The sequence below is a fragment of the Anolis carolinensis genome, chromosome 2 (genome assembly GCF_035594765.1).
Source record: "Anolis carolinensis isolate JA03-04 chromosome 2, rAnoCar3.1.pri, whole genome shotgun sequence".
Lineage (NCBI taxonomy): Eukaryota > Metazoa > Chordata > Lepidosauria > Squamata > Dactyloidae > Anolis > Anolis carolinensis.
The window spans coordinates 252,381,019-252,393,408 of NC_085842.1; the positions used below are offsets into that span (position 1 = coordinate 252,381,019).

A 12,390-nucleotide genomic window follows, 5' to 3' on the forward strand; every position below is an offset into this window, starting at 1 on the left:
CAACAAACTCCATTCCCAAAAATCCATAGGGTCAGTGTGGGATAGAAGCAATTTGAAAGCCAACAAAAAAGGGAATAGACCCAGTTTTGGTTCAAGCTTGGTCCAGGGTACCTCTACACCAGGCCTGGGCAAATTTCAGTCCTCTAGGTGTTTTGCACTTCAATTCCCACAATTCCTAGCAGTCTCTTCGAATTCCACAGCACTGCTGGTCACAGCTGACCTCCAGCTAGCGCGCTCAAGGGCCAGGGCTTCCCAGTTCTTGGTGTCTATGTCACCGTTTTTGAAGTTAGCTTTAAGCCCATCTTTAAATCTCTTTTTCTGTCCACCAACATTCCATTTTCCATTCTTGAGTTCAGAGTAGAATAACTACTTTGTGAGATGGTGATCAGACAATCTGGCCAGTCCAGCAGAGTTGATGGCGCAGGAGCGATCTTTGCTTCTTCCAGCATGCTGACATTTATCCACCTGTCTTCCCAAGAGATTTGCAGGATTTTTCAGGGGCAACACTGATAGAATCGTTCCAGGAGTTGAGTGTGATGTCTGTAGTTTTGCAGGTGCATAACAGGGTTTGGAGGACAAAAGCTTTATAAACAAGCACCTTGGTCTCCTTAAGGATGTCCTGATCCTCGAACACTCTCTGCTTCATTTGGAAGAATGCTGCACTCGCAGAGCTCAGGCGGTGTTGTACTTCAGTGTCAATGTTGACTTTTGTGGAGAGGGGGCTGCCAAGGTAGCAGAAATGGTCCACATTCTCTAACATTACACCATTAAGCTGTATTCCTGGCATTGCAGACGGACTGTGAGGTACCTCACAACCTCTGAGGATGCCTGCCATAGATGTGGGCGAAACGTCAGGAGAGAATATTTCTGGAACATGGCCACACAGCTCGAAAGACATACAACAACCCTGTGATCCTGGCCATGAAAGCCTTCGACAACACATTATATTTACGAATTTAGCACCAAAACATCGCAACATTTACTACAAAAAACATTGACTACTAGAAGGCAGATTGTGTTGGATAATACAGAACGTTGGCTGAGCGGGACTCTACTGTACTTGTAGTTTTACAGGGTTTGAAGCTTTCTCTGACCAAGAGTGTTGATGCCTCACCAAACTACAAATCCCAGGATTCCATAGCATTGGTTCTACAGTGTCTCCATCCCCGGGGCTTATTAACAGCACCGCCATACAAACTTTGCTTGATATGCCAAGGCAAGGCTCGCCTCCAGGGGCATTCCTGCGTGGCGAGGAAACTTGGCAGCCACGGAGCCCTCGAGTCTCTCACAGGAACCCGAGAGGGGCGACAGTCAGGCATCCCTCCTGGCCGCCTCTGCTCCGGTGCCATTGGCGGGGAAGCGGTGCCAGCCAACCTGTGGCACGGAGGGGCGTGCGAATGCGTGCGCACCGAGCCCAACTCCGGCCTTGTCCTCTCCCTCCCTCCCTCCCTCCGTCCCTCCCTCCACCCGCTCCTGTGGTGGGCAGGTCAGTGGGAGAAGGAGGGCTGGGAAGGCGGCTGCTTCCCCATTGGCCGCTGGGACGGAGTCCTCTTCTTCCTCCTCCTCCTCCTCCTCCTCTTTGCTCCGAGAGGCGCTTGGAGAGGGAGCTGCGGCCGGTGAGTGGCGAGCCAAACAGAGGCAATTGCGGGGAAGGGGGGGAGAGATTTGTCCCCGGGAAAGGAAGGGAAGGGGGAGGAGCGAGGGGGCGGGCTTCTTCCCCTGCCGCTTCTGGGGCCGCCCCAAAGCGAGGAGGGGGACCGACTCTCCCTCCGCCCTTGCAGCACCACCGCCTTCGGAAAGGGCTGAGGAGGGAGAAGAGGGGCGCCCTGTCCCTTCCCCCTCTTTGGGGTGGCTCAGCCGGGCGTCAATCTCGCCCTTTTCTGCCGGGGAGGGGAGGGGAGGGAGGGCCTTGCGGAGGCGAAGAGGGAGGAGGAAGGAGCGCTCCCACCCCGCTCGCCTTTTACGCACGCTCAGGTTGCCCAAGGATGCCTGCTCTTTCTTTCTCTCGCCGTTTTCTGAGGCAAGCAGGGTTTGTTCTTTCCCGGCTGCCTTACTCCGGGTAGCAAGGGCGTGAGTAGCAGCAGCAGTAGCAGCGGCTCCTCCTGATCGCACGTCCGAGTTGGCCGGGAAACGGAGGGGGAGCCGCGGAGGAATGTGCCTCGGAGGCGCCGGGAAAGGTGAGCTCCCCTCCGAGTTCGCTAGGGCCTCTTCGCCTCCCTTGTTCTGGCAAAGGCCACTCGTCCTGCTTCTCCCGTTCCTTTCCATGGCCCCTTGGAGGCATCCCCTGAATGAGCAACCTGGTCCTGGAGTGAAGTTCAGCAGCCCCTCACTCAGCCCCAAAGGGGATCCATTGACGTTCGGCCTTGTGGGTCTCTTTCGACATTTAGGGGTGTGTGTCTGTGTCTGTGCGTTGGACATAGTGACACCACCACGCCCCTCTTGCAAACAGAGGCATTTAAATTCACCCCCTGCCTGTGTGTCTCTCCTCTTTCCTCTCTGCAGCCATGCCTGAAGTGCGGGGAGATCCTTCCAGGAAGGCAGTGATGATGAGTTGAAAAGCAAGCAAGGACAGAGCAGTCGCTTTGGGATTGTATTTTTATCCTGAGGAGTGGCAGCTATCATGACTGTCTTCAGGCAAGAGAACCTGGATGATCACTATGAGATCGGAGAGGAACTTGGCAGGTATGGGACTCGCTGGAAGGAAAGCGTGCAATTTTTATAGGACAATATTTTTAGGGGTGGTAAAAAATAACAGTTCAGTGGGCCATCCATATCCGCTGAGGTTTGTTTCGAAGACTCTGTGGATGTGGGTACCACAATTTGTGGATGCACAAGTCTCCTTGTATACAGTGGCATAGTAGAACAGAGTTCCTTAAAGAAAAGGGCAGAATCAAACTTCACTTTTGGGAATATTTCTCTGTTGTGGATGGTTGAATCCGTGGATACTGAATCTGAGGATATGGAGGGGCAACTGTATAGAACAGAGATAGATTGGCAGAGATGCCAGTGATGCTTATGGAGAGAGAAGAGACATGGGAAGAAGCCTGTAGGATTGAATGCCTTTATTGGGTTGCTGTGAGTTTTCTGGGCTGTATGATCATGTTTTCTCCAGACGTTTCGCCCACATCTATGGCAGGCATCCTCAGAGGTTTTGAGGTATATTGGAAACTAGGCAAGGGAGATTTATATATCTGTGGAAGGTCCAGGGTGGGAGTCTTGTCTGTTGGAGGAAAGTGTAAATGTTGCAATTAATCACCCTGATTAGCATTGAAAAGCATTGCAGCTTCAAAGCCTGGCTGCTTCCTGCCTGGGGGATTCTTTGTTGGGAGGTGTTAGCTGGCTCTGATCATTTCATGTCCAGAATTCCCCTGTTTTCAGAGTATTGTTCTTTATTTACTGTCCTGATTTTAGAGTTTTTTAAATACCAGTAGCCAGATTTTGTTCATTTTCATGGTTTTCTCTTTTCTGTTGAAATTGTCCACATGCTTGTGGATTTCAGTGGCTTCTCTGTCTAACCTGACATGGTGGTGGTTAGAGTGGTCTAGCATTTCTGTGTTCTCAAATAATATGTTGTGTCCAGGTTGGTACCTCAAGTGCTCTGGCTGGATGAGTCTGCAGTGCCTTTCATGTTGCTTGATTCGTGTTTGGGCAATGCTGGGTTTGGTGGTCCCTATGTAGACGTGTCCACAGCTGCATGGTATACAGTAGACTCCCGGACTTCCTGAACGCATAGGGAAGCAAATGAAGAAACACAACCTACTAATTATCTACAGACCCACTAAGGGCCAGAGGGATCCTCTCACCTCTACAGAAGTCTATCATATACCATGCAGCTGTGAACAAGTCTACATAGGGACCAAACTCGGCATTGCCCAAACATGAAAGGCACTGCAGACTAATCCAACCAGAGAAGTCAGCCATAGCAGAGCACTTGATGAACCAATCTGGATACAGCATATTATTTGAGAACACAGAAATGCTGGACCACTCTAACAACCACCATGATGGACTAGACAGAGAAGCCTTTGAAATCCACAAGCATGTGAACAATTTCAACAAAAAGCTGAAAAACATTAAAATGAACAAAATCTGGCTACCAGCATTTTAAAAACTCTAAAATCGGGACAGTAAATAAAGAACAACACTCTAAAAACTGGAATTCTGGGTATGAAACAATCAGGGCTAACTAACACCTCCCAACAAAGGATTCCCCAGGCAGGAAGCAGCCAGGCTTTGAAGCTGCAAGTCTGATTAATTACATCTTTTACACTTGCCTCCAACAGACAAGAGTTCTTTCTTCCACCCTGGACCTTCCAAAGACATATAAATCTCTCTTGCCTGGTTTCTAATATACCTCACAACCTCTGAGGATGCCTGCCATAGATGTGGGTGAAACATCAGGAGAGAATGTTTCTGGAACATGGCCATACAGCTGGAAAAACTCACAGCAACCCATTCCAGTGTGATGCTTTAGGAGAGAGAAGAGACATGGGAAGAAGACTCTAGGGATTGAATGCCTTTATTGTTAGCCCTCTCCATTGAGATACCGTACATATGTAGAGAAGATCAAGGAATATTCTGTGTTGTCTAGGCCAGAAGTAATATATGTTATATTATGGTTGCTTATTTAATATTACTGCCATTACTTTTAAGTGTTGTATAGGTAGGTCCCTTTCTCATTTGCCATATATAGGTAATTACAACCTAATGCAGTTCGGTGCTTTAAAGACTTGCGAAAATTGTATTGGGGAAGATTATAATTGACCCTGTTGCCTGTTTCATGCTGTGAGTAACTTATTATAAGAGTGGCTTGCATGGGTGGTTGTTTCTTATTTATACACTAAGTTCTACCAATAGCAATAGCAAACTGTTGGTGGTGGTGGATTTCAAATTGGTATTTAAAATTAATAATTTGTGCATCTAACAGTTGAATTCTAGAAATAAGTCTTTGTGAATGAAGATAATTTCTCATATATATTTTTTTACTCTAATGAAGATCAGGCTCTTTCAGAAGTATCAGAGTTCAATTATTCTGTTCCAGCCAAATGTCAGATCAAGAGATTTATAGTCATTAAGCAGTGTAGGTTTAACACAGCCTTCACAAAGCTTGTTAGTCCAGTACTATAGAATGCTGTGTCTGTGTCACAGCTTTGTGATGGAAAACCCAGACCATTGACTAGTGATTATAGCTTCTTTTTGCTTTTAAATCTCTGTTTAATTCCTAAATGCAGTGTGTGCTTCATAGTCTGCAGTGTGTTCACTTCCTGCATTTTAAAACTCATTGTTTTTAATATTTGAGATAAATGATTGCTGCATATATCTGTACTGCTTTCCTAAATGTTCTATCATTTTGCCCATTTTCACAATAATTCTAAGTAGAAAATCAGATAGAGAGTGATTTCTACATCATGATTTGAGGTGCTTCTGTACATTGAAATTTGTGTTTGCATTAACTGTATTTTGTCAATTGGGATATTATGACCAATTATAGCAAACATTGGAAATCAACAATGAAACTTACATGTAGAAAGCAAAAAGAGCATGATGGTATCCCTGGTGGCTTTACGAAGTTGGGATGAATGGTACAGTAATTTGAAATTGGGTTCAAGTTGACTCATTCTTTGTGTAGGTATGGCTTCTGTCTGATTTCGGTGATGTTCCTTTTGAATTTACTTTTGATATCTATACATCATGAACATTGTTTTATAAAAATACGGCAATGTCAATTTACTTTGGAAAAAAGTGTGTTCTGTAGGTATTCTAAATATACCATACATCCTTAACCTCATATTTAAGATGAGGGCAGGATTGGGAGCCAAAATGTTGGATTCTGATATGGCCCGTCGATAAGTTGGGGATAATTCTTTGGAGAGGGGAAAGCATCCATTCCACATCTGAAGAGTAGAGGAATTGACACTTCTTTTAAGTCCTCTGTGGATGGACTAAGCCCTTGCTTTTGGCCATTCTAGGTGGTTCTCTTTTTGATAAGAGCTAAGGTACAATACTCAACATTGATCCAGATTTTTAGGGTTGATCTTTTGGCTAAATTTTCTAGACTTATAAATGGATATATGGAGGATGTGATTTAGTTAGTATATGCTATGTGAGAATTTGTAGTTTCAGCTATAGGAGAATTTGTAGTTTCAGAACATAAGCAGAAATCCAGAACTGGATAATGACTTACATTTGACTTGCTTTTATATTTCTGTCTAGTGGGAATATTAACCTGATAGATTTCCTATCATTCAATTTAAATGTAAACATTATAATTCTGTCATATTACAGAACTGTTTAATTTCTTCAGTGCAGATTATATCAGTGTTGATTCTTAAGTGTTTCACAATGTCACTAGGAGTATAGAAATAAATACTAATTTAGAACATGGATTATAATTAGTTCTGATGTTTTGTTAAACTTTTTTCAGCAATAATCTTTCAAAATACTTCTGAATAATAGAAGAATCCAGAATGCTACATTTGTTCAGGATTTTTTCTTTTTGAATGAGCTCAGTACACAAAACCTGACTTTTCTCTTTCCCATTTTATCCTCTACAAGCAACCCTGTGATGTAGGGCCGGGCTGTGGCACAGGCTGATTAGCCAGCTGCAATAAATCACTATGACCAAGAGGTCATGAGTTTGAGGCCAGCCCGTGTAGGAGTGAGCACCCGATAATTAAAATAAAAAATACCCCTGCTCGTTGTTGACCTAAGCAACCCAAAAGACAGTTGCATCTGTCAAGTAGGAAAATTTAGGGACCGCTTATACAAGGAGGCTAATTTAACTGATTTACAACAGGAAATGAGGATGAGGAAGTACTCCATCTAAAAGAACTCGTCATCACAGTGGATGATAAAGCAGCAGCTCCTCCTGTGGCCGGAATCAAGCATACCCTCACAAAGCCAGAAGCTAAGAAGTTAAATAGCCTCTGTGTCTGTCTGTCTGTGTGTTGTTTGTCTAATGGCATTGAATGTTTGCCATATATATGTACATTGTGATCCGCCCTGAGTCCCCTTCAGGGGGAGAAGGGCGGAATATAAATATTGCCAATAAATAAATAAATCATACTGAGAGATAATAACTAGGTGAAGGTCACTTCGGCCCCTTCTACACTGCTCTATATCTCAGGATCTGATCCCAGATTATCTGATTTAAACTGGATTATATGAATCCCCACTGCCAGATATTCTAAGATAAGCATATAATCTGGGATCAGATCCTGGGATATAGGGGCAGTGTGGAAGGGGATGTAGATTTCATGGCTCTACACCAGGTTATGGTTTTGCACTAGAACCTAACGCAACACTTTAACCATTGTACCATTTGGCTCTCTAGTGTGTTCAACTCCGGAAATTTGAGAAATTTGAACCCTGAAGATTATAGCAAGAATTGTTGTTTCCAAAAGAATGCTCCCTCCTAACACATTGCTGTTGATTTTTCCTATTCAGTTTACTCCAAAGATGTTACTAAAGGTGAACAGAAATCTTATATCCAGGAGGGAGTGTGATGTAGCAAACACGTTAGTGTGATCCTGTTGAAATCTGTATATATTAATTTTCATAATGCAGGTTGAATATCCTTTATCTGTAATCCAGAACACTCCAAAATAGATCACACAAGACAGTGAAATAAAGACATTTAAAAAATTCAGATAGTTCAGAATATTCAAACTTGGTTTCATGCACAAGATTATATAAAAAATGTGCATAAAATCACCTTCAGGCTATGTATATAAGGTGTGTATGGGACATAATGGAATCGTGTAATATGGGACAATTCTGGTCCCAAGAAGTTTGGATAAGGGATGCTCAACCTGTATTTGCCATTTTAGGAAACTATCTAAAGATTATCTTGTGCTGCATCAGATCATTTGCCCATCTCGTTTAATTCAGTCTGGCAGATCTCAGAAGTTTGGGACCTAACTTTATTCAGTCATTTATTTACCTATTCTAGTCATTTGTATCAACTTTTTCCCCAATGGGACACAAGGGAGGTTGGAAGTACAGCAAGATTTCTGTAACTATAGGATTCTATCTGATGTTTCATGTACCTTCATCTAGGAAAAGAGGTCTCTAGGAATTTGTTAGAAAAATACCTTTCTAAGGATCTCTTAAGTCATCCATTGTAACTCTGTGGTATACTGAGCTTGGATGTCAGGTTGTTTAATAGCATCTGGTCATATCCACAGTTTTAGATAACCGCAATCTGTCTACGAATATGTTACCCATGGATATTGCGTTCATCTGTACTTAATTGATGGGAAGAGTGTCTTGGTATTTGAACCCACAGTGCTGAGAGCAAAGACTAAATATGATAACCAGGTTAAACTGGTGAGTGTCAATGCATTAGATAGATAAAAAGCTTACCATGTGGAGTTATAACAGCATAATTTAGCCTTTCAGTAACTAAGAGTAATTGAATCAGGCCTGATCGGTGCAGTCTTGAAAGATACATTCTATTGAAACTGGTTTGACTTCCAGGAGATTATTTGAAATTGGAGTGTCAAATATTTTCTTCACACATTATCTATTTTAAATACCAAACTTAAAGTAAGATTAGTGCTCTCTTGCTTATCTCATAAACAGATGTTAGAAGCAATCCTCTCACTATGCAATTTCATAAGGCCAAAGCAGATTTCAGTTCCATTTGGACTGGAAATGATTATGAAATAGAAACAAACCTAAGCCTTTTCCTCCTGTTTTGTTCTCTTGTGGTTACTAGCAATGTGACTGTGCATTTTAAATACACCAGTCTGCAGTTCCTTATTATACTCTGTTGTTTCAAGGACTTTGTTAGCTGGTTGCCACAGTGCTGCATTCTTCTGAGACTTTTATTGCTTCTGATCAAAACACTTAATCTCCATAAAGGTGGCTTAGTTTTTCAGAAACATCAAAGGCAGTCCTGCTTAAGTTGAAGAAGTCCTCCTATTAAGTGGCTTTGAACCTCTAAGCCTGATATGTATCTAGAAAATAACTTACATGCAAAGCAGATATCTTAAGAAAACGAACTTAGGCACAAGCCAACTGGTCAAGCTGCAGCCAAGATGTGTGTGATATGATCACTGGATGAATTGTGTGTGTTCAAGAATTTTTTGTAGAAAAATGTACCTATTTTGGAGTTGGGAAACTATGACATACTGTGAAATCATTTCTTTCATGCATGCTGACAAAGCTTATACAACCATATATAGCAATAGGCACACACTTTCCCTCTGTCACAGATAGCTGTGGTTCACCAGATGTTGGTGAGCCCACCAATATGGCCTGGTAGTTTGCCTCAACAAACTACAACTCCCATGGTTCTATAGCATTGCATTATGGCAGTTGAAGAGGTGTCAAACTGCATCGATACTACAGTGTAGGTGCACATAAAGTTAAATTAAAAGCTGAGGGTGATGCTCTTTCTCCTCAGGCTTACAACAGCCTTGCAATGAAATGCAAGACTAGCTTTGCAGATCTAAGGGAATTAATCAAATTAAGAATACTGTTCTTTTAAACCAGTGATTCTCAACCTTCCTGATGCTGTGACCCCTTAATACAGTTCCTCATGTTGTGGTGACCCCGCAAACATAACATTATTTTCATTGCTTCTTCATATCTGTAATTTTGCTACTGTTATGAATCGTAATGTAAACATCTGATATGCAGGATGTATTTTAATTCACTGGACCAAATTTGCACAAATACCCAACATGCCCAAATTTGAATACTGGTGAGGTTGGGGAAGGGGTGATTTTGTCATTTGGGAGTTGTAGTTGCTGGGATTATAGTTCACCTACAATCAAAGAGCATTCTGAACTCCACCAACAATGAAAGTGAACCAGATTTGACACAAAGAACTCACATGATCAACAGAAATATAGGAAGGGTTTGGTGGGCATTAACCTTGAGTTTTGGAGTTGTAGTCCACCTACATCCAGAGAGCACTGTGAATTCCAAACAATGATGGATCTGGACCAAACTTGGCACAAATAATTAATATGCCCAAATTCGAACACTAGTGGAGTTTGGGGGAAATAGACATTGACATTTGGGAGTTGTAATTGCTGGGATTTATAGTTCACCTACAATCAAAGAGGCCCTTCAACCCCACCAACGATAGAATTGGGCCAAACTTCTCACACAGAACCCCATGGCCAATAGAAAATACTAGAGAGATTTGGGTTCCTAAGATGATCAGAAACATGTGTTTTCTGGTGTTCTTTGGCGACTCCTCTGAAACCCCCCTCGCGACCCCTCCAGGGATCTTGACCCCCAGATTGAGAAATTCTGTTTTAAACAGTAAGCCCAAGGTTTTTATTTATTTATCTTAAATGTGCTATATTCTATTGAAAAGTTCACATTGCTGCTTTAATATGTAACCTATATTGATGTGAATGAAGTTTAAAACAAAGCCTTTGAAAAGCGTTTCAAAGTATTTATTTGCTATTGATGCCTTTGAAATGTCTGGTTGAAATTGATAGCACTTTAAGATTCTTATCTTAGCCGGAATTGTACTTGCATAGTTGGGTTCCAGTATCTAGATCCAAGAGTGTGATTTTATCTTACAGAATAAACATTTGAGAGTTCGAGCTATTGGAGTCCTGCTTTGGTATGTTTCGTGCTGAAAGTGCTTGTGGAATTTATAACTTCAGTGGAATAAAAGACTTGTAGCCGTGCACCTTTCAGCTGACTGTTAGCTCTGGCTGTAAGCTCTGTTTATTATAATACAGTGAGTGGTAAATAAGAGGCTTATGAAGTAAGATCATGTTTGAAGTGGGTGCTTATTTTGAGCTAAATGCCTGGGAAAATTTCAGACCCAGTGTAGTATAGGCAGTGCCTATTTGGCAACATCGACCAAAAAAGGGACTTACGTCCACTAGTGCCCTTAATATTATTCTCAAAAGTAGACTGTTTAAGTGTTCAGTGGTGCTGGTTACTTCCTGTCACCCTGACAGTGTTGTATTTTGAATGAAACAATAAACTATAGTCACCATGGCTAAAGCAACTCAAGGCCAACTTTTGATTAGCATGCAACTCATTTCCCTTTCTTTCTAAGAGGAAGACTGGAAAACTGGAACCATTTGCTTTTGGTTTTTTTTACTAGTGTTATATCAAGAGATATGTCATTTAACCACAACAAATTTCCAACCAGAATTTATTAACCTGGCTTATTTCAATTAACCACAATGGAGAGTCACCACAGTTCAGATGTCACACTAAATTTGAACTAAATGGGAATTGAATCAATCCAATCTTATCATGGTCTCAACCGAACAGATGTGAAGGGGGAATTGAGGACCCCAAGTCTTATTCTCTTAATTTACCCTGATATTAGAATGCAGCTATTTACTTAGTAGAGAGAACCCATTGAACCACAGGTAAGGAATCTTAGCTATGGCTTGATGTGGCAATGAGACAAATATGGGTTCTGCAATCCAAAAATTATGGCTGTTGCTTTGCTTCCCGAACATCATAATGTAGAAGTGGGAGTTCTGACCAGATGGAAAAAGAAAGCAGATGACTCGATCATACACTTTGGGTTTAATAATATTGAACCACTGCTTTCATTTGGATGTAATGCTAAATAATGGTAAAACATTGCAAGAATTATCTGTAGGAAGATTGGGAGGCTTTCTCTCTTCTCTGTTATGATGAGGTCAGGATTTTTATGTCTATAATTAACTGCGTTTTGTTGGTTAGTCTTCGATATGGTTTGTTAAAACAAGCCAACTTTGAAACATTCTTCATGAAGCTCCTGAAGAACACTAAGTAAAATCATAACAAGCCTTGTACTTTGGGGTGAGCAGCTCATATTTATTTTAGTGTGCACATACACATAAAAAATTGGAGAGTTATATATACAGAAACTTCCAAGAAGTGCAGTTCTTCTCTCACTCTGCTTCACCACACTCAAGTTTGAAACCCTGTTTAGGAAACCTACCAAAAAGCAAATTGCAGGATCCCCTTGATATCACTGAGCTGAAGATTTTTGCCTTCCTACTCTTTCTGTTGAGGGCATTTTGGGGACGTGAAGCTTTTTAGGAGCTATCCCTCTCAGAACATTGCGTTTTCAGAGCAGGAAAGAGCAAATTTTGTGTTTTCATAAGGTACTTGAGGTTCAACAAGGAAGCAAGAATGATAAGTAGAGTCACTGAAGAGGTGGAAACCTTTCAGGAAATGTGGATTGTGTCTGTTGAGCAGTTTCAACACACCACTGATAAACAGCTGGCATTTGCCTTTGTAAAAATGTGGAGGTGAGGTATATGCATTGCATATAATAAGCCAACTCCCTAACACTACTACCCTGATACTTTTGCAGTAGAACAGCAGTGTGAAAGCAATGAATGTGTGGAAAATTTGCTTGCCAGGACTACTGCAAAATCCAGGAGTTATGTTCTGCTTTGATGTAAG

At 41.9% G+C, this 12,390-nt stretch overlaps 1 protein-coding gene across 3 annotated transcripts in view; it reads left to right on the forward strand.

The window, feature by feature from the left end:
• The first annotated feature begins 1,505 nt into the window (after nt 1-1,505).
• The window catches only part of dapk1 (death associated protein kinase 1), a 118,352-nt gene continuing 107,467 nt past the window's right edge, over nt 1,506-12,390 (forward strand). The window contains exons 1-2 of one of the 3 annotated variants that reach the window (XM_016990997.2): nt 1,506-1,616; nt 2,503-2,682. In XM_016990997.2, the coding sequence (XP_016846486.2) occupies nt 2,621-2,682 (62 nt within the window). In that variant the 5' untranslated portion in view covers nt 1,506-1,616; nt 2,503-2,620. Of the gene's footprint in view, nt 1,617-1,952; nt 2,178-2,502; nt 2,683-12,390 lie in introns of those variants that run through there. The other 2 variants (XR_010003429.1, XM_003216510.4) reach the window with 2 other exon arrangements.